The 23,532-nt window shown below is 44.4% G+C and overlaps 1 protein-coding gene across 1 annotated transcript in view; it reads left to right on the top strand.

The window, feature by feature from the left end:
• The window catches only part of LOC137434833 (FACT complex subunit SPT16), a 151,799-nt gene that overhangs the window by 34,691 nt on the left and 93,576 nt on the right, over positions 1–23,532 (top strand). Inside the window, exons 11-15 of the mRNA XM_068127967.2 lie at positions 5,567–5,632; positions 8,449–8,541; positions 9,120–9,235; positions 14,298–14,451; positions 18,878–19,005. Coding sequence (XP_067984068.1) covers positions 5,567–5,632; positions 8,449–8,541; positions 9,120–9,235; positions 14,298–14,451; positions 18,878–19,005 — 557 coding nt within the window. The remainder of the gene's footprint in view (positions 1–5,566; positions 5,633–8,448; positions 8,542–9,119; positions 9,236–14,297; positions 14,452–18,877; positions 19,006–23,532) is intronic.

Genomic DNA, 23,532 nt, shown 5'->3' with positions numbered 1-23,532 from the left:
GAATGGATCACAGGGAGGGGCTGCATGACGAAGCAATGGTTTGGAATGTGATGCATCATTGGGGACACAGCTGCCAGAGTCACTGGGTACACAGCGGCACAGGCGAGGTAAGACAGAGGGGGAGAAGTCACAGAACTACCATAAATGGGGAGGGGGAACACACCTGACTTCCAGTCATGGATCAAGTGACAACACCTGCACAGTTGGAGGAGACGTAAACGAGAATGGCAGATGATAACAGGCAGAAGGATCAAGGGGAACATGGAGGTGAAGGAGAGAAGGAGGATGAGGATGATGAGGACCACCGAAGACTGGAAGAAGAGCTAGCAAACAAAACAGTGGAGATGAGAGTGACACCATTTGGGGAAAGACCACAACTATACAAGATAGAAAACAACCGATAGACAAAAATGCTGGTTGGGAAAACCAACAAAGCACTCAAGAGATTGGTACCAAAATCATCCCCATTAAAGGAACTCAACATCATGAGCTTTGCAGCGGCACCGCTCATACAAGAAAAATAACAAGAAAACAACATCGCAAGAAGAGGAAATTAGCCCATACAGACAGAGACCAGGCACCACCATGGAAACGGAGGCGAGAGGGACAAAGGGAGCAACTGAAAAAAGAAATGGGACAAACAGCAATTTATCAGGGAAATCGAAGCCCAAATCAAATGATGACAATTCAAAAAATAAAAAACAAATAAAAAATTGTGAAAAAACACCGACACGTAATGGCTGCTGAAAGCAAATTCAAACTAGAGATAAAAATTGAAGGATAAAATTATGATGAAGTCAACACGGAGAAAACAAAACCACATATTTGAAAATAACCTGAACTAAAGGGAAACAAAAGCAAAATGTGTCGAATTCCCCCCGAGAAAGATAAACCTGAAAATTTCTGGAAAGGAATATATGAGGACTCAAAATGACACAACAAAGAAACGGATTGGATCCAAAACTTGGAATAAAAAAATACAACATCTAAAGGAAATGCCTCCATTGATATTTAATGAAGAAAAATAAAATAAAACACCAACTAGCAAAAATGCCAAACTTTAAAAGCACAGGTCCAGATGGAATGCCAAGCTTCTGGTTAAAGCAACTAGATGCTCTCCATAATTACTACGCTCGAGCATTCAACAAACTTATCCAAGGGGAGGAGACCTTGGATGGATCGCTCACATTAGGTAACACCTTCCTCATCCCAAAGTCTGAAGAGACCCAACTACCTCACATGTATAAACCAATAACCTGTCTGCCAACAACGTACAAACACCTGATGGGAATCATCACATAAATTAATATGAAGGAGGCATGAAGGAGGCCAAGAGGCAGAACAGTAGGGATGTAAAAGAGAATGCTATGGAAAGATAGAACACGTTGTACAAAACAAAGCCACACTTGAAAATTTCAATACAAGTAGAACAATATTAACCGCACCCTGGATACAACAACAACAACAACCCTCATTTTAAGGCCACTTTCCCTGCTAGAGCGGGGGTTAGCCTTGCGGTCCCCATGACAATCTTCTCCATTTTGCCCTATTTTCTGCATCTCTCCTTGTTATAACCCCCTTGCCCGCATTTCTTCTTCAACCATTTTTAGCCAAGTCTTTCTCGGTCTTCCCCGTCCTCGACTTCCTTCTACATTCATTTCCATCACTCTTCTCAACCAGTCACTTTCATCCTTCCTCAACACATGACCAAACCATCTCAACCTGTTCCTCTTCACAGCATCCATCACAGGCTCTATTCCCATCATCTTTCGCAATTCATCATTTGTCTTCCTCTCTCTCAACGACACTCCGCACATCCACCGAACCATTCGCGTTTCCACCCTTTCCAGCCTTCGTTCCTGCTCTACGTTCATTACCAATGTCTCGCTCCTATAAATCATAACACTTCTCACACATGCAGCATACACCTTTCCCTTCAGCTTCAACGACACTCCCCCCCTCGTCAGCATGCCACTCAGTTCCCGAAACTTCTTCCATGCACATCTCACTCTAGCAACCATTGCGAGTCTGATCCACCTTCTCCATTCAGCATGTCTCCTAGGCAGCAAAATGTTTTCACCCCTTCCAGTTTCACGCCGTCTCCAAGATCCAACTCAACATTTCCTCCATCTGCAGCTCCCTCTGTGCACACCTTACCCTTGAATGTAGCTGCCACACTGGTTAATGACCCTCTCAAACCACTTCATTTTTGATGAACCCACTCAGCGCACATTGTGCATTGAATGGAATTCACTCCGACACCCTTCCTACACACAGCACAGGGCCGCTTCCCAGTTCTTTCCACCTCACCACATGCTTTACCACTTGCCATCACCTTCGTTTTTCCGATATTCACCTTCAGACCTTTTGTCTCCAAACATTCCTTCCACTTGTTCATCTTCTCCTTCAGTCCATCCATACTTTCTGCAATCAATACCAGATCATCTGCATACAACAACTCCCACGGTAAACCCTCCTTTATATTACATCCCGAACCAGCACCTCCATCACAGCTACAAATAGTAGTGGACTTAGTACCGACCTCTGATGCACTCCCACCTTCACCTCAAACTCACCACTGTTCTCGTCCTTCGTCCTTACAGCTGTGCGCGCTCTTTTGTACATTGCCATCACTACTCTGATCAACCATTCCTCCACTCCTAACTTCGTCAGTGACCATGTCACTACTTCACGTGGAACCCTATCGAATGCTTTCTCCAGATCAACAAACCCAAGAAACAACTTCTTTCTCTTCTCCATGTACTCCTCCTGCAACTGCCTCACAATAAAAAGCACGTCTGTCGTTCCTCTTCCTGGCATAAATCAAAACTGCATTTCGTCGATCTTCACTTTCTTCCTTTTCCTCCTCTCCAACACCCTTTCCAGTACCTTCATTCCATGCTCCAATAACTTTATCGCTGGATATGAGCCACAGTCAAGTCAAGAGGGGCACCTTTCCCCTTGTGTAGAGGGACGAGGGTACTCGATTCCCAATCCACTGGAATGCGGCCTTCTTTCACCGCCAGATTGCAGATCTCTGTCATTCTCTTCACACCCCAATTTCCCGCTGCCTTCAACATGTCTCCCACAACTCCCGTCGGCCCTCCCGCTTTTCTACTCTTCATTGCTTTTATCGCTATCGTATCATACGTCGACCCACCTGACCTAAAGGTGGTTTTTATTGCTTTTATCGCTTCCTCAACTTCCTTCTCGGTTATCTTCTCTGCCGATCCTAAAACTGGGTTACTCTCTATGTTGCCATCCCATTCATTCTCTGCATTCAACAGTATTTCCATATATCTCTTCCATCTTCCTTTAATTCCATCTGGGCCACAACGATTTGTCCCACTTCATCCTTCAAGCAACTCACCCCCATCACATCACACCTCTCTTTCGCTATCTGCTTTGCAATCCTGAATACCGCTCTCTGACCCTCTTCCAAATCCAAGCGTTCTCCGAACATTTTCCTGCATGCCTCATGCGCCTTTGCTACCTCTTTCTTTGCAGCCTTCTTGGCTGCCTTATAACTTTCATGCTCTGCCTTTTCTGCTCCCACACCCTTCGCCTTCTGCCACTCCTTGAACTTCTTCCTCTTCTCGTCAATCTTCTTTCCAACTTAATCATCCCACCACCATGTTTCCGAGTGCCTTGGTGGTCCTTTTGTCCATCCACATACCTCACCAACGGCTCCCAACAGACTATCTTTCATTGACGTCCAACCACTTTCAAGCTCAACCACATCATCCTTGACCATACTCAGCCTCTCTTTTAATGCCTCTCTTACTGTCACCTCTTTCAACCTTCACACCTTCATTCTTGGTTGGTACTTCACCCGCCGAGCTCTCCTCTCACCTTTCACCCTTATGTTGCAGACAACCAAGTGGTGCATCAGCCTCCTCCCCTGGGGTCACCTTTGTGTCCCGGAGGTGCCCCCTATTTCGCCTACGCACCAGCAGGTAGTCAACGGTTGTCGTCGACCCACCTGACGTGTACGTAACAAGCTTATTATCCCCTTTCTGGAACTGAGTATTACAAATCAACAAGTCAGCTCCATCAGAAAACTCCAAAATCCTTTCACCTTCTCCATTTCTCACACCATATCCGTAACCCCCATGAACTCCCTCAAAACCGTCCATACTCCTTCCCACATGTCCATTTAGGTCTCCTCCTACCACAACAACTTCCTCATCTTTCACGTTTTCCATCAGCTTCTCTATCGCACACCAGAACTTGTCCTACTCTTCATCGCTCTGACCAACCTGCGGAGCATATGATGACGTTCACCAAGACGTTCACAAAGACCTTTCCAATCATCATTCTCACCATCATCAACCTATCACTCACTCTGGTCAATCTCACCACACTGTCTACAAACTCCTCAGAAAACAGGACACCAACACCATTCACGCCCTCCAGGCACCCTTGCCACACAAACTTGTATTTCTGTCCCTGCCTACCCTTCACCATTCTCACACCACTTCCCTTCCATGTCGTCTCCTGCACACAACATATGTCCACTCTTCTTCTGACCAATACTTCCACCACTTATCCTGATCTCCCTGTCATTGTCCCTACATTCCATGTCCCAAACCTCAGAAACCGATCTCCACGTCGGGTATCATACGTTTCGTCGTCATAAATGGAGTGATTTCCACCCTTGCTTCGATCGGGTTCCCCACCTTGAGTTTTGACGAGATGGAATGGGGTCCCCCACGGGGTACTTCGGGCTGTACCCTGCCCATATGTAGTTGTAATTGTCATGGTTCTCTTTCTTGAGGCAATGTTTTTATGGCCGGATGCCCTTCCTGACGCCAACCCTTTTAGTCGCCTCTTACGACACGCAGGGATACGATGTACCTATTCTAAACCGGGGTACACACCGGGTAGCTGGATAGACAACATACATGTACACCCTGGATAGACGACAAAAAATCTTTTGATCGTGTCCCACATTCATGGATGATAAAATGCATGCAATTCTACAAGATCAAACCACACATAGTCAAACTGACAGGGAAAGCAATGGAGCTCTGGAATACCATATTGATATTACAGCATTTGGAAGGAAAGATCAAAACACCAGGAGTGAAGATACGACGCAGGATCTTCCAGGGAGACGACCTTTCATTCCTCATGTTTTTCCTGGCCCTGGACCTACTGAGCAACCAATAACCAATAACTAGCATTGGACATTAACATGAAGCATACTCTTCACAGATTTCCACTTTCTCTATTTATTTTTCGTATTCCTCCGTTCTCTCTTTCACTATCACTCGGTTTGTTGTGTTGATTATTGTACTTCGGTGTTGTTAAAGTGCAGTTGAGCAATAATCTTTCAAAACTGAAATTTCATTGTTTTACATAAACGCTTTGTTTGATTATTTAGGTTTAGGCATAGGCCGAATGATGTATGAAACTTATTGAACCATGAAATGTTATTAACAAAGTTAAAATCTCTTCGGTCTGAGGTGTAACGTGCCTGTCCTCTTTGTCCCTCGGTATTGATGATCTGGCATTTAATTAAATATTGTGGTTGTCCTTATTTTTCTGTTGTCTTTTTCTTCAGGATGGCCTGGCTCAAGTGCTTACAACAGTGAAAAAGAAGGCAAAAAACATTGGTATCTTCCTGAAAGTGAGTGGGATCATCCCAAAAGCTACAAAAACTAGTGTCTCATCTTCGTTCTCCATCCCCATCCCATGTCTGTGCCACCATATCTCACCTTCGTTCTCCATCCCCATAACTGTGCCACCATATCTCACCTTCGTTCTCCATCCCCATAACTGTGCCACCATATCTCACCTTCGTTCTCCATCCCCATATCTGTGCCACCATATCTCACCTTCGTTCTCCATCCACATAACTGTGCCACCATATGTCACCTTCGTTCTCCATCCCCATAACTGTGCCACCATATCTCACCTTCGTTCTCCATCCCCATCCCATGTCTGTGCCACCATATCTCACCTTCGTTCTCCATCCCCATAACTGTGCCACCATATCTCACCTTCGTTCTCCATCCCCATCCCATGTCTGTGCCACCATATCTCACCTTCGTTCTCCATCCCCATATCTGTGCCACCATATCTCACCTTCGTTCTCCATCCCCATAACTGTGCCACCATATCTCACCTTCGTTCTCCATCCCCATCCCATGTCTGTGCCACCATATCTCACCTTAGTTCTCCATCCCCATCCCATGTCTGTGCCACCATATCTCACCTTCGTTCTCCATCCCCATCCCATGTCTGTGCCACCATATCTCACCTTCTGTCTCCATCCCCACATCTGTGCCACCATATTTCACCTTCGTTCTCCATCCCCATATCTGTGCCACCATATCTCACCTTTGTTCTCCATCCCCATAACTGTGCCACCATATCTCACCTTCGTTCTCCATCCCCATAACTGTGCCACCATATTTCACCTTCGTTCTCCATCCCCATATCTGTGCCACCATATCTCACCTTCGTTCTCCATCCCCATAACTGTGCCACCATATCTCACTTTCGTTCTCCATCCCCATAACTGTGCCACCATATTTCACCTTCGTTCTCCATCCCCATGTCTGTGCCACCATATCTCACCTTCGTTCTCCAACCCCATGTCTGTGCCACCATATTTCACCTTCGTTCTCCATCCCCATATCTGTGCCACCATATCTCACCTTCGTTCTCCAACCCCATATCTGTGCCACCATATCTCACCTTTGTTCTCCATCCCCATGTCTGTGCCACCATATCTCACCTTCGTTCTCCAACCCCATGTCTGTGCCACCATATCTCACCTTTGTTCTCCATCCCCATGTCTGTGCCACCATATCTCACCTTCGTTCTCCAACCCCATATCTGTGCCACCATATGTCACCTTTGTTCTCCATCCCCATAACTGTGCCACCATATTTCACCTTCGTTCTCCATCCCCATGTCTGTGCCACCATATTTCACCTTCGTTCTCCATCCCCATATCTGTGCCACCATATCTCACCTTCGTTCTCCAACCCCATATCTGTGCCACCATATCTCACCTTCGTTCTCCAACCCCATGTCTGTGCCACCATATCTCACCTTCGTTCTCCAACCCCATGTCTGTGCCACCATATTTCACCTTCGTTCTCCATCCCCATATCTGTACCACCATATCTCACCTTCGTTCTCCAACCCCATGTCTGTGCCACCATATCTCACCTTCGTTCTCCAACCCCATGTCTGTGCCACCATATTTCACCTTCGTTCTCCATCCCCATATCTGTACCACCATATCTCACCTCGTTCTCCATCCCCATATCTGTGCCACCATATCTCACCTCGTTCTCCATCCCCATGTCTGTGCCACCATATCTCACCTCGTTCTCCATCCCCATGTCTGTTCCACCATATCTTACCTCGTTCTCCATCCCCATGTCTGTGCCACCATATCTCACCTCGTTCTCCAACCCTATGTCTGTGCCACCATATCTCATCTCGTTCTCCAACCCTATGTCTGTGCCTCCATATCTCACCTCGTTCTCCATCCCCATGTCTGTACCACCATATCTCACCTCGTTCTCCATCCCCGTATCTGTGCCACCATATCTCACCTCGTTCTCCATCCCCGTATCTGTGCCACCATATCTCACCTCGTTCTCCATCCCCATGTCTGTGCCACCATATCTCACCTCGTTCTCCATCCCCATGTCTGTTCCACCATATCTTACCTCGTTCTCCATCCCCATGTCTGTGCCACCATATCTCACCTCGTTCTCCAACCCTATGTCTGTGCCACCATATCTCACCTCGTTCTCCAACCCTATGTCTGTTCCACCATATCTTACCTCGTTCTCCATCCCCATGTCTGTGCCTCCATATCTCACCTCGTTCTCCATCCCCATGTTTGTGCCACCATATCTCACCTCGTTCTCCATCCCCATATCTGTGCCACCATATCTCACCTCGTTCTCCATCCCCATGTTTGTCCATCCCCATGTCTGTGCCACCATATCTCACCTCGTTCTCCATCCCCATATCTGTGCCACCATATCTCACCTCGTTCTCCATCCCCATGTTTGTGCCACCATATCTCACCTCGTTCTCCATCCCCATGTCTGTGCCACCATATCTCACCTCGTTCTCCATCCCCATATCTGTGATGTTACACACAATCATGTGGAAGGGGATAATGCAATCCTCGAGTGCACTTTCCTCGTACTGCTTCACTGTATGCATGATAATGCTGGATCCATACCTGCCCTGCCCTATGCAAATGTCTGATTAAAGGGACAGGAGAGTAAGATGGGGTGTACATGTCGCTTGCATATTTCATTACTCAGATCGTTCATTTTTTCCCTGGTTGTCTTTGTGGTTTGGACCTGTCGATCGAGATTATTGTATGTCGAATCACTGAGCGACTAAAGTAATTATTTTTCTTGATTAATTTGTAATCACAATTATTCCTTTACTTGGCATTTTCAGAATGAAGATGAAGAGGATGAACCAAGTCACAATAAGCAGCAGGACTTGCTGGGACGTGGAACCAAGGGCAGCCTGCTTTCGGAGAGGACTCGGGTAACATAACCCTGCGATCAACAACTGCTTAGCTTGTCTACTTTCCATGTGCAGTACTTGTTTAGAGGGTTGTGAGTATCCCTGTGAGTATGTTGTCCAGGTTTATTCATCTTATGTAGATTGTATCAAATGTCCAGAAATTTAATTTATCTTTGTCATATCTTCAGCCATCATGTCGAACGTCCTTCTGTATTATGAGCATTGTCGTGTTGTACACTTTGCCTTTGTCCTTGTAATATGTGCTTTGTACGAGCAATTCGTTGTTGTTGAAGATTTTGTTCCAGTTCATTGGAGACTCCAGCTCGTCATACATATCACACTGGAACAACATTGGAGTTTTCTAAATCGCACATGTGCATCTTGGTCCTTAAAAACACTAATCAGGTTGGATAGATAATAAATGGTTACCTGTGTATTGAAATTGCGGGGTCTACGGGTGACCGGGTGTGACAAATCAGTTGTTCCGGCAGATTGAAGCAGAATATTATGCTGCTGAGATTACGAAAGTAATCGAACAGTAAAATAATATGATTGCAATTTATATTTACTTTGGATTCTTGGAATATTGTGTCTGGTAGAGCGAAATGACATCTGAAGAGAAACGCCGATCCCATCAGAAGGAATTGGCGCAGCAGATGAACGAGGAAGCCAAACGTCGATTCACTGAACAGAAAGGAGAACAGCACAAGAACAAGTGAGCTTAGCTGGGAAGCTCTCTGAATATGATGAATGTACCATATACAACCGTACACCTGTCAGCACACCTCTTTGTCGAGCCGAGTGTCTGTGCACCTGCTTCGTTTTTAATGTGCTCTTCGTACTAGCTCCAGCTAGTACTGTACTATCCAGTACTAGCTCTTACCTGTGATTGGACTGGTTAATGCCTCGAATTGAACGCATTCAATAAGAATGTTATTTGGATTTTCAGTGGAGCATCATTCTTTAATGAAGTTTATCTCAAAGTCAATCAAGTAAAATTTACTCCCCGTCGACATCGTCATCAAATCTCTTAAGTTTTCCATCACAAGGACATGTTTGATGTGACCCGTGATCGATTTTAATGAACTCATCGCCAAGACATTTTATTTCTTTAAGCCTCTCCATGGGATAAGAGGAATCGGGTTCGTTTATTTGTTTGTTTGTTGTCGGGTTTGTTTATCCAATTGGTGCCCCAATTGCTAATGGTACCACAGAGTTTCTACGACCCCAGGAGTACTAAACCACCATTTAGAAAGTTTTTTTTTTTCTTCCTGCACTCCCAATTTCCGAGCTATATATCGGTGTCGGCTCAGACTTTCGGGATGGAATTTTGCCTCAATAATGTGAATACGAAATATGCGGGTTGACGTAATTTTTAGACCTTGACCTATTTTTTAAGGCCATGGTCCAATTATAGACACTAGCAACGGTACCCGCCCTATGGGTGGGGCTTCAATTGGAAAGCCCAAATGAAAAGGTAAAATATCAGAAATTGAAGGCTTTTAAAAATAATTTTAAACAACAACAACACAACAACATGCATTTTAAGGCCATGTTCCCTGCTAGAGCGGGGGTTAGCCTTGCGGTCCCCATGACAATCTTCTCCATTTTGCCCTATTTTCTGCATCTCTCCTTGTTAACCCCCTTGCCCGCATTTCTTCTTCCACCATCTTTAGCCAAGTCTTTCTCGGTCTTCCCCGTCCTCTACTTCCTTCTACATTAACTTCCATCACTCTTCTCAACCAGTCACTTTCATCCTTCCTCAATACATGACCAAACCATCTCAACCTGTTCCTCTTCACAGCATCAATCACAGGCAATATTCCCATCATCTTTCGCAATTCATCATTTGTCTTCCTCTCTCTCAACGATACTCCGCACATCCATCGAACCATTCGCATTTCCACCCTTTCCAGCCTTCGTTGCTGCTCTACGTTCATTACCCATGTCTCGCTCCCATAAATCATAACACTTCTCACACATGCAGCATACACCTTTCCCTTCAGCTTCAGCGACACTCTCCTCCTCATCAGCACGCCACTCAGTTCCCGAAACTTCTTCCATGCACATCTCACTCGAGCAACGGTTGCCGAGTCTGATCCACCTTCTCCATTCAGCATGTCTCCGAGGTAGCAAAATGTTTTCACACCTTCCAGCTTCATGCCGTCTCCAAGATCCAACTCAACATTTCCTCCATCTGCAGCTCCCTCTGTGCACACCTTACATTTGAATGTAGCTGCCACACTGGTTAATGACCCTCTCAGACCACTACATTTTTGATGAACCCACTCAGCGCACATTGTACACTGAATGGAGTTCACTCCGACACCCTTCCTGCACACAGCACACGGCCACTTCCCAGTTCTTTCCACCTCACCACATGCTTTACCACTTGCCATCACCTTTGACCTTTGTCTTTCCGATATTCACCTTCAGACCTTTTGTCTCCATACATTCCTTCCACTTGTTCATCTTTTCCTTCAGTCCATCCATACTTTCCGCAATCAACACCAGATCATCTGCATACAACAACTCCCACGGTAAACCCTCCTTTACGGTCTGAGCCAGCACCTCCATCACAGCTACAAATAGTAGTGGACTTAGTACCGACCCCTGATGCACTCCCACCTTCACCTCAAACTCACCACTGTTCCCGTCCTTCGTCCTTACAGCTGTGCGTGCTCTTTTGTACATTGCCATCACTACTCTGATCAACCATTCCTCCACTCCTAACTTCCTCAATGCCCATGTCAATACTTTGCGTGGAACCCTATCGAATGCTTTCTCCAGATCAACAAACCCAAAAAACAACTTCTTCCTCTTATCCATGTACTTCTCCTGCAACTGCCTCACAATGAAAAGCGCATCTGTCGTTCCTCTTCCTGGCATAAATCCAAACTGCATTTCGTCGATCTTCACTTTCTTCCTTATCCTCCTCTCCAACACCCTTTCCAATACCTTCATTCCATGCTCCAATAACGTTATCGCTCGGTACGAGCCACACTCCAGAGGGTCACCTTTCCCCTTGTATAGAGGGACGAGGGTACTCAGTTCCCAATTCACTGGAATGCGGCCTTCTTTCACCACCAAATTACAGATCTCTGTCATTCTCTTCACACCCCAACTTCCTGCTGCCTTCAACATATCTCCCACAACTCCCGTCGGCCCTCCCGCTTTTCCACTCTTCATTGCTTTTATCGCTTCCTCAACTTCCTTCTCAGTTATCTTCTCTGCCGGTCCTAAAACTGGGTTACTCTCTATGTTGCCATCCCATTCATTCTCTGTATTCAACAGCATTTCCATATATCTTTTCCATCTTCCTTTAATTCCATCTGGGTCGACAACGATTTGTCCCACTTCATCCTTCAAGCAACTCACCCCCATCACGTCACACCTCTCTTTCGCTATCTGCTTTGCAATCCTGAATACTGCTTTCTGACCCTCTTCCGAATCCAAGCGTTCTCCGAACATTTTCCTGCATGCCTCCTGCGCCTTTGCTACCTCTTTCTTTGCAGCCTTCCTGGCTGCCTTATAACTTTCATGCTCTGCTGTTTCTGCTCCCGTACCCTTCGCCTTCTGCCACTCTTTGAACTTCTTCTTCTTCTCGTCAATCCTCTTTCCAACCTCAACATCCCACCACCATGTTTCCGAGTGCCTCGGTGGTCCTTTTGTCCATCCACATACCTCACCAACGGCTCCCAACAGACTAGCTTTCATTGACATCCAACCACTTTCAAGCTCAACCACATCATCCTCTACCCTACTCAGCCTCTCTTTTAATGCCTCCCTTACTGTCACCTCTTTCAACCTCCACACCTTCATTCTCGGTTGGTACTTCACCCGCCGAGCTCTCCTCGCACCTTTCACCCTTATGTCGCAGACAACCAAGTGGTGCTGTGAAACAGCCTCCTCCCCCGGGATCACCTTTGTGTCCCGGAGGTGCCCCCTATCTCGCCGACGCACCATCAGGTAGTCAACGGTTGTCGTCGACCCACCTGACGTGTATGTAACAAGCTTATTGTCCTCTTTCTGGAACTGAGTATTACAAATCAACAAATCAGCTCCATCAGCAAACTCCAAAATCCTTTCACCTTCTCCATTTCTCACACCATATCCGTAACCCCCATGAACTCCCTCAAAACCATCCATACTCCTTCCCACATGTCCATTCAGGTCTCCTCCCACCACAACAACTTCCTCATCTTTCACGTTTTCCATCAGCTTCTCTATCGCACACCAGAACTTGTCCTTCTCTTCATCGCTTCGACCAACCTGCGGAGCATATCCCGAGATGACGTTCACCAAGAGCTTTCCAATCATCATTTTCACCATCATCAACCTATCACTCACTCTAGTCACACTCACCACACTGTCTACAAACTCCTCAGAAAACAGGACACCAACACCATTCACGCCCTCCGGGCACCCTTGAATTTTAAACGATTCATATAAACATCCGTTAAATCATATCACACGCAAATCATCAAAATCTAAACAGTATCTTACTATAATTCACCAAATGTCCCACAGTGATCGATACACTATGATCGTGGTCGTGAATCGTGATCGATAATTATCGTGTTCACAATCGCTATGTCGTATGTACTCCCGATACGTGTTTCCTTCAGTTGAAATGGGTTAGAATTATTTCAGGCAGGGATTGAACCCGTGTCCTGATCGTGGCAGGTGCAGCCGTTTGTGCGCGCACCCAGGAAAACAACATCGTCACAATGAAAACATCGTCACAATGAACATTATTCGAACGCAAATGTTATGCGGGAGTCCAAACCTGAGCATGCTGGAGATCAAAGCTGAAATTGGGAAAACTAAATAGCCTATTTTACTCCTGGAGATCCCAGGATTATCCACCCAAAATATCTTTGCGATCGGTTCAGCAGTTTTTACGGTACCTTCGAACAGACAGACAGACAGACGGAAATTTGGTGAATTATAGTAAGATTTCAACATTTTTCAATAAAACGGTTTGTCCGATCAGGACTAAATTGCCCTCTCCAGATAGCCTAGATCTAGAATAAGGTGCATTTATGCTAATTTACATCACACCCTTCTGGGTTAAAGGTCAAGGTAATATGGCAGTCTGAAAAAAATGCGTTTTTTTTGTCATCGCTCAAGTTTGCCAATGCGGAATCTCAAAGACTGCTTGACCCTCCAAGATGTTTTTGTGTAATTTTAGTGAACCTGCCCTGAAGTTGTCCATCTGATATTGCATTCATGTCCTTGATCTACCTTTTTCAGAGTGGGACCTAATTCACAAAAAACACGTTTTTGATCATAACTTCAATAATGGTCCTCTGATTTTCATGTTGAGTTTTATGGTTTGATTGTTGATGGGGACACATTTTCTTCATTTACACTCTATCCCTAAATGGTGAAGGTCATCCTCATATGGTGGTCCAAAAAATATATATATGGGGTGGTCCAAGGGAAGTCCCGGGTGATTGCCAAGGATAAGCCTCCCCTGGTTGGCGGAAGGGTTACTCTCGGCCATCGTTTTGTGAACCCATTTATCTCGTTAATTTTGTTCTGATTAAGAAAGTTAACTGTGGGTGATGCTCCTTTATCAGTAGTTGGAATGATTCCTCGTTTTGGTATCAGGAAATTAACAGTGTAATTACTTTTGTTTTGGTTAGTTTTTTTCTGAATAAGAAAGGAAACTGACGGTGATGCTCGTTTGCCTGTCGTTGAAATGATCTGAGTTGGTCCACGTTTAAAGGTTGACGGATGTTTGATCTTTACATTTGTCTGCTCTCTGACAGGACACGGAAGTCCAATATATCTTATAAAAACTCCTTGCTCATGCCAAAGGAGGCAGATATTCGTGACATGAAGATTTTCATTGACAAGAAGTACGAGTCCATCATACTGCCCATCTTTGGCATCTCGACGCCTTTCCACATCGCCACCATAAAGGTTTCGTCCCATATTTCAAAACGTTTTTTTGGTGCTTGCTGAATGACACCGTAATTACTGGATCTTGTAATTTAGTGAATCGTTTGTGGTTATACATGGTGATATACACCTTCACATATAGTATTGTAAACAATTATGTTAATACAAAATTAAACACAGACAAGAACCATGACTGAGTAATTGCAACTACAAGGTAATGTTTTCTATTCCAATATATGATTAAAAAAATTCAAAATACAAGGGAATATATTGATGAATGCATTTTTATTTTGTAATACGTGTCGTTAACATGTCACAGAATTATACCTTGCTTCTTCCTTCCATGCTTCCACGTAGTATATCCTTGAAGATTCTCAAGTATGTTGGTTTGTCTGCTCTGTCTGTCTGTCTCTTTCTGTATGTCTCTTTGCCTGTCTCTTTTCCTGTCTGGTTGTCTGTCTCTTTGCCTGTCTACTTATCGGTCTGCCTGTTTGTCACCTAGAGGTCGCACTTTTACTATGATCTTCACAAAACTTAGCCACCTAGGAGAGGTAGTCACAAGCTAAAAGTCTATTGTTTTTGGTCAAAAGGCCAAAGGTCACAAGCATCAATTTTCATCCAATTCATTTGATGTCTGTGTATACTGTATATAAAACTGAAAAACATGGGTGGATAGTGACCCACATCGAGGTGAAGTCTTGGTCTACCCTATGAATACAGGGAGTCCCTGGTTTATGAACCCAGTGTTCCTGAAAATGTGTTCGTAAGCTGGATGTACATAAACCGGATCAATAACTCCCCTGTAAATAAATACATGTACCTAATAAGTGAGTAATTGGTTCCTGAACACAAAATCAATCCTTTTTTTTCTTTTTTACATAAAAAACGTTATTAAATGCATTTTTAAAATAAAAAATGAATAAATTGATGCTATAAATACATGCGGTAATACAGTAATCCTTACTATAATTCACGGACCTGTGTGTGTGTGTTTGTTTGTCATGCTACTCCTATAGTTCTTGGCCAATTGCATCCAGACTTGCTACATAGGATCAGCATGACCCCATTAGTGTATAGGTGTTTTTTTTTTTGTTTTTTTTAAAACTTTGTCGATGGCCTTGTGGGGAAGGAAAGGAGGTGGGGGGGGGGGGGGGGGTGCATGCGCAAGTTCTCAATGTAAATGTATATCGTGTAGCGGCGCCTGCGGGTGGGAGAGGGTATTACAAGTCCCCACCCTTTACAATACAGGATTCCTGTCTCCATGTTTTCCAGTGCAGTGAATTAATGAATGAATGATCGTTTTAAGGCCATTTTCCCCGCTAGAGCGGGGGTTAGCCTTGCGGGCCCCTGTTTGTGGCAATGTTTTTTATGGCCGGATGCCCTTCCTGACGCCAACCCTTGGTCACGCTCTTACGATGCGCAGGGATACAGTGTGCCTATTCTGAATCGGGGTACACACCGGATCATTCATCCCAGCAAGCTGGTACTCAATTTGCCGACCTCGGAAGGATGACAGGCTGAGTCAACCCCCCTGGTGTTAATTCAGCGATCGATCGGGATTCGAACACCTAAGAAGAGCAGGTAGGAAGCAGTGAGGGGAGAAGAGCAGGAAGGAAGCAGTGAGGAGAGAAGAGCAGGAAGGAAGCAGTGAGGGGAGAAGAGCAGGAAGGAAGCAGTGAGGGGAGAAGAGCAGGAAGGATGTAGTGAGGGGAGAAGAGCAGAAAGGAAGCGGTGAGGGGAGAAGAGCAGGAAGGAAGCAGTGAGGGGAGACGAGCACCAAAACACCACTCACCACGTGACTGATGACGTCATCATTAACATATTTTATTCCCCATGGAGAGTTCTTTACAATGAGCCATGTCTAAATTTTTTCGATTCAACACTTTCGGAGATATAGAGGTTCAAAGATTTTCGGTTTTTCCAAGATGGCGGCCGAACCACGTGACCGATGATGTCATCAATTGGGCACAGTCGATTCCAGGGCAAGTCAAATACGTGTGCAAAGTTTGGCGATTCTACGTGCAACGGTGTAGACGTAGTGCTGCAAACAGACAGACAGACAGATGAAAAATCGGTCAGAGACCGAGGACTTGCCGGAATGTACTTTTTATCGGCCATTTTGGACAAATATGGCGACCGAACCACGTGACCGATGAAGTCATCATTAACATATTTTATTCCCCATGGAGAGTTCTTTACAATGAGCCATGTCTCAATTTTTTCTATTCAGCACCTTTGGAGATATGGAGGAGCAAAGTTTTTCGGTTTTTCTAAGATGGCGGCCGAACCACGTGACCAATGACGTCATCAATTGGGCACAGTATTCCAGGGCAAGACAAACACGTGTGCAAAATTTGGCGATTCTACGTGCAACGGTGTAGACGTAGTGCTGCAAACAGACAGACAGACAGACAGACAAACAGACAGACAGACAGACAAACCAACCGATCAACATACTTGCCGGAATCTTTTCCAGCAAGTAACAAACAGACAGACAAACCAGCCGATCAACATATTTGCCGGAATCTTTTCCAGCAAGTAACAAGAAGACATCATGCAGAGCACGATACTTGTAAAATCCTTCCCTCCTTCCATCCCCTGAAAAAAGGTTGCAATTGATCCAGCAAATTGTCTATTTCATCAAGATCAAAATTAACGATCTTGATCAAAGCTCGGGTCAATAGGATGAAAAGTGACGATTTTAGATGAAAATTGATGATTTTAAGAGTTTGACCTAGAGTTGATCTTTGACCTTTTGACCTAAAAAAAAAGTTGGTTTCCCAATTCAGTGAGGCACTATGCAAATGCTGTTCAATTTGCCAAGTCAATCGGATGAAAATTGATGATTTTTCAGATGAAAATTGATGATTTTGGAAGTTTGACTTTGAGTTGACCTTTTACCTCTTAACCTCAAAAATAATTGGTTTTCCAATTTAGTGACTCAATATACAAATGCTGTTCAATTTTCAAGTCATTCGGATAAAAAATGGCAATACCATTTTTCCTGCAATATTCAATCGATAAATATTCAAGAAATAGCCATGAAAATACTTTGACAGTACAAATGAGGCCTGTTTTAAAAACAGAGTTCAGCAGTCAATGGGGTTGTGAGATTCTGAGGACGGACCGATGGCATTGTGAGATTCTGAGGATGGACCGATGGCATTGTGAGATTCTGAGGATGGACCGATGGCATTGTGAGATTCTGAGGACGGACCGATGGCATTGTGAGATTCTGAGGACGGACCGATGGCATTGTGAGATTCTGAGGACGGACCGATGGCATTGTGAGATTCTGAGGATGGACCGATGGCATTGTGAGATTCTGAGGACGGACCGATGGCATTGTGAGATTCTGAGGACGGACCGATGGCATTGTGAGATTCTGAGGACGGACCGATGGCATTGTGAGATTCTGAGGACGGGCCGATGGCATTGTGAGATTCTGAGGACGGGCCGATGGCATTGTGAGATTCTTAGGACGGACCGATGGCATTGTGAGATTCTGAGGACGGACCGATGGCATTGTGAGATTCTGAGGATGGACCGATGGCATTGTGAGATTCTGAGGACGGACCGATGGCATTGTGAGATTCTGAGGACGGACCGATGGCATTGTGAGATTCTGAGGACGGACCGATGGCATTGTGAGATTCTGAGGACGGACCGATGGCATTGTGAGATTCTGAGGACGGACCGATGGCATTGTGAGATTCTGAGGACGGACCGATGGCATTGTGAGATTCTGAGGACGGACCGATGGCATTGTGAGATTCTGAGGACGGACCGATGGCATTGTGAGATTCTGAGGACGGACCGATGGCATTGTGAGATTCTGAGGACGGACCGATGGCATAGTGAGATTCTGAGGACGGACCGATGGCATTGTGAGATTCTGAGGACGGACCGATGGCATTGTGAGATTCTGAGGATGGACCGATGGCATTGTGAGATTCTGAGGACGGACCGATGGCATTGTGAGATTCTGAGGACGGACCGATGGCATTGTGAGATTCTGAGGATGGACCGATGGCATTGTGAGATTGTAAAGACGGACCGATGGCATTTACAAAATTATTGGGTCATTGGTCACATGTACTTGCCATCTTGGAAAAACGTTGCACCTCTATATCTCCGAAACCGCTCAATGGTAACAATTAAAACATGGTGTGTTGTCAAGTACTCCCCATGCAGAATAAGATATATGTTAATGAAGGTGTCATTCGGACCTTCATTATGATGTCATAATTTGACAGGAACAATGCTTAGTCTGGTCAGTTTGAAATTTCTTGAGCATGAGTTGACTGCATGGGGTAAGTATTCTATGAATACCATCTAGTTATTTTATTTACTGCACTTGATGCATAGACAACATCTGTTTAAAGCTCTCGAATTGTCGATCCGTGTCGTATGTATACATCACATCTGTGCCCCATGCCGTGAGCAGAACATCAGTATGTCTGTGGAGGGAGACTACACATACCTGCGCTTGAATTTCTTCTGCCCTGGAAGCTCACTGGGAAGGAACGATGGCAACATCTTCCCGAACCCCGACGCTACTTTTGTCAAAGAGATGTGAGAGGGATGCACACAAGCCGGGACATTATTTGATTTTTGGTTTTGTTCTTGTTGTTTTTCTTTAGTTATTTATTTTTAAATGCAGACTTTCATTGAGGTGTTGGACTATTTGTGTGCATCACATGAGCCACAAGCATATAATGACAATGGAATATAAATGTACTGCTTGGCATTAATGTCATGAGGCAATTGGATGTCCTGGTAAATATCCTTCAAATTTGAGTGTTTGTTTCGGTTTTAGCTTGTGGTGGCATTGTGATGCCCTTTGTGCAGTAATAACGAGGCCGACTGGTAAATTTTCTCCAAAATGTCAGCTCTTTCCCTCTCCAGCTCATGGTAATATAGCAGTGCCATTTTTGCGGTAATACTGGAGCATCCTGGTAAATTTCCCCCAAAATGCGAGGTCTTTTCCTCTGCAGCTCATGGTGGCATTGCCGTGCCTTTTGTGCAGTGACATGGTCTACTGGTAAATGTCCTCCAAAATGCGAGCTTGATCCTTCACAAGCCCGTTGTTGTATTGCGGTGCCATTTGTGCAGTAATACTGGAGCATCCTGGTACATTTCCTCCAAAATTTGAGCTCGTTCCCTTGTTAGCTTGTGGTGGCATTGCCATGCAGTTTGTGCAGTAATACCTGGGCCTACTGGTAAATTTCCTCCAAAATGCGAGCTCGTTAGCTCGTGGTAGCATGGTGGTGCAATTTGTGCAGTAATACCTGGGCTTACTGGTAAATGTCCTCCAAAATGCGAGCTTGATCCTTCACAAGCCCGTTGTTGTATTGCGGTGCCATTTGTGCAGTAATACTGGAGCATCTTGGTACATTTCCTCCAAAATTTGAGCTCGTTCCCTTGTTAGCTTGTGGTGGCATTGCCATGCAGTTTGTGCAGTAATACCTGGGCCTACTGGTAAATTTCCTCCAAAATGCGAGCTCGTTAGCTCGTGGTAGCATGGTGGTGCAATTTGTGCAGTAATACCTGGGCTTACTGGTAAATGTCCTCCAAAATGCGAGCTCGTTAGCTCATGGTAGCATTGTGGTGCAATTTGTGCAGTAATACCTGGGCTTACTGGTAAATTTCCTCCAAAATGCGAGCTCGTTAGCTCGTGGTAGCATGGTGGTGCAATTTGTGCAGTAATACCTGGGCTTACTGGTAAATTTCCTCCAAAATGCGAGCTCGTTAGCTCGTGGTAGCATGGTGGTGCAATTTGTGCAGTAATACCTGGGCTTACTGGTAAATTTCCTCCAAAATGCGAGCTCGTTAGCTCGTGGTAGCATCGTGGTGCAATTTGTGCAGTAATACCTGGGCTTACTGGTAAATGTCTTCCAAAATGCGAGCTCGTTAGCTCATGGTAGCATTGTGGTGCAATTTGTGCAGTAATACCTGGGCTTACTGGTAAATTTCCTCCAAAATGCGAGCTCGTTAGCTCGTGGTAGCATCGTGGTGCAATTTGTGCAGTAATACCTGGGCTTACTGGTAAATGTCTTCCAAAATGCGAGCTCGTTAGCTCATGGTAGCATTGTGGTGCAATTTGTGCAGTAATACCTGGGCTTACTGGTAAATTTCCTCCAAAATGCGAGCTCGTTAGCTCGTGGTAGCATGGTGGTGCAATTTGTGCAGGAATACCTGGGCTTACTGGTAAATGTCTTCCAAAATGCGAGCTCGTTAGCTCGTGGTAGCATGGTGGTGCAATTTGTGCAGTAATACCTGGGCTTACTGGTAAATGTCCTCCAAAATGCGAGCTCGTTAGCTCGTGGTAGCATGGTGGTGCAATTTGTGCAGTAATACCTGGGCTTACTGGTAAATGTCCTCCAAAATGCGAGCTCGTTCCATTGCTTGCTCGTTCCATCGCTTGCTCGTTATGGTGCATTTGTGTGGTAATGTGGAACTATTGCTGGCTTGGAGCCTGTGCTGCCGTAATCGAGTGCTTCACTCTTATGAGTACCTGTTGAGGTCACAGTGACTGGTTTGTTATACTTTTGTTAACTTGTATCTTGAAACTAATTTACTAGCATCTGCTGAATGGTTGTCAGGAAGCATGGCAGTTACCGACTGAAGCACATATTAAAAATCAGCACAAGTGAAAGTTAACCTTTTTGAAGAAATAGTCATTGGAGTCACACGCCACTTAATAATAGAAAGTAACAAACCTGCTAACTTGTACAAAAGCTGTAAAACATTTACAATCTTAATCACAATATTCCAATCAACATCATTCCATTCAAGCATCAGTATTATTATTAGGTTTACTCTCCATGAAATGGAGAGTAACCTATTATTACTGCTAGAGTTTTTCTTATTATTATTCTTCCGCCCTATTTTGCACCTCCGAAAAGTTCATAATTAATGTTCTCAGCAACCGCTGGTCGGATTGGCATGAAATTTTCATCAAATGATCGCCTCGTCTCCTAGAATTTTTTCATGCTAATTATGACGTCATAGGTCACGTGGTGTGGGCGCCATCTTGTAAAACAAATTCAACTTTTCCCCTCTGTATCTCCGCAACGGCTCAATGGAAAAATTTGAGGAATGGCTCATTCTATAGAACTCTTCAATGGGAACAAAAGACATGTGTATCGAGTATATTAAAAATGCTAACGTTAAGAGGTAAGAATTCGTCAAACAAAAAATTTTCTCCCCCGAAAATGGGATTTTTTTCCCAGATGCTTAGTTAAAAAAAACTCAGAATGCGAAAATTTTCGAAGTCATACGTCACATGGTTCGGCCGCCATCTTGTTTTCCGTGAAAAAACACAAAAAAATCTTTTTCTCCACAACGGCTGAACGGATCGAGCCCAACCTTGGCATGCGTATTCGCATACCCATGACGAACAAAAAAGTCAGCGAGCACGACGTCATCCGACACGTGGTTTCAGAGTTATGACGTTTTAAAGCTCAAACTAGAAATGGAATCACCTCCATAATTTGTGGAGATATCGAGTGCAAACTTTACACAAATGTTCCTCATGGGGGGGGGGGGGGGGGGGTGTTTCAACGTTACTTGAGATGTTTTGATAAGTCACATGGTTTGGCTGCAATAAATAATGGAAGTTAAATTTTAAAAAGCTTGTAACTATTGAACCACTGCATGGATCGACTTGAATCTTTAAAGGAATGTAGCTCTCATCAAGCGGAACAAGTGTGCAAAATTTCAAGATGATTGGATGTACGGTGGCGAAGCTATAAGTCTTTATTGTTGAAAGAAGAAAAAACACACCATTTTGTCCTTCCAGGCCACGTCTCCCAGTGCTATTGCCATTTTAAGTTTTAATTTCCTTTAAAAAACATTTTCTCTGCAATAATAGGGCCGATTGAGATAAAATTTTCACCTTAGGAGGGACTCGGTCTGTAGAATATTTTAATGGTAATTATGACGTCGCAGGTCACGTGGTTCGGCCGCCATCTTGTTTTTCGTGAAAACACGAAAATCCCTTTTTCTCTGCAACGGCTGAACAGATCGAGGCCAAATTTTGCAAGCAGAATCGCATACCCATGACGAACAAAAAAGTCAGCGAGCACGACATCATCCGACACATGGTTTCAGAGTTATGACGTTTTTAAGCATGAACCTTTAAAACCTAGCTCCTCCCTCATTTTTGATCCAATCGAAGAGAAAATTCAAAGATCTGTTCAGCATGTCAGTCGACTAAAATGTCATTTTAGAATTTGCGATAGGTCACGTGGTTTGGCAGATATCGTTAATTAAACGAAATTTTTTTTTTTAATGGATATCTCTTGAATCGCTTTATTGATCGACGTGAAACTTCATACTGTAGTAGAAGTCATGAAGAGTAACAAGTGTGCAAAATTTCAAGATGATTTGGTGTACGGTCGCGAAGCTATAAGTCTTTATTGTTGAAAGAAGAAGAAACACACCATTTTGTGTTGCCAGGCCACGTCTCACAGTGAGTGCTATTGCCATTTTAAGTTTTAATTTCCTTTTAAAAACATTTTCTCTGCAATAATAGGGCCGATTGAGATAAAATTTTCACCATAGGAGGGACTCGGTCTGTATAATATTTTAATGGTAAATATGACGTCGCAGGTCACGTGGTTCGGCAGCCATATTGTTTTTCGTGAAAACACGAAAACCGCTTTTTCTCTGCAACGGCTGTACAGATCGAGGCCAAACTTTGCAAGCAGAATCGCATACCCATGACGAACAAAAAAGTCAGCGAGCACGACATCATCCGACACATGGTTTCAGAGTTATGACGTTTTTAAGCATGAACCTTTAAAACCTAGCTCCTCCCTCATTTTTGATCCAATCGAAGAGAAAATTCACAGCTCTGTTCAGCATGTCAGTCTACTAAAATGTCATTTTAGAATTTGCGATAGGTCACGTGGTTTCGCAGATATCGTTAATTAAACGAATTTTTTTTTTTTAATGGATATCTCTTGAATCGCTTTATTGATCGACGTGAAACTTCATACTGTAGTAGAAGTCATGAAGAGTAACAAGTGTGCAAAATTTCAAGATGATTTGGTGTACGGTCGCGAAGCTATAAGTCTTTATTGTTGAAAGAAGAAG

This window comes from Myxine glutinosa, chromosome 9 (genome assembly GCF_964187855.1).
Source record: "Myxine glutinosa chromosome 9, kmMyxGlut1.1, whole genome shotgun sequence".
In the NCBI taxonomy this organism is placed as follows: domain Eukaryota; kingdom Metazoa; phylum Chordata; class Myxini; order Myxiniformes; family Myxinidae; genus Myxine; species Myxine glutinosa.
This window is presented reverse-complemented; position numbering and strand designations above follow the sequence as displayed.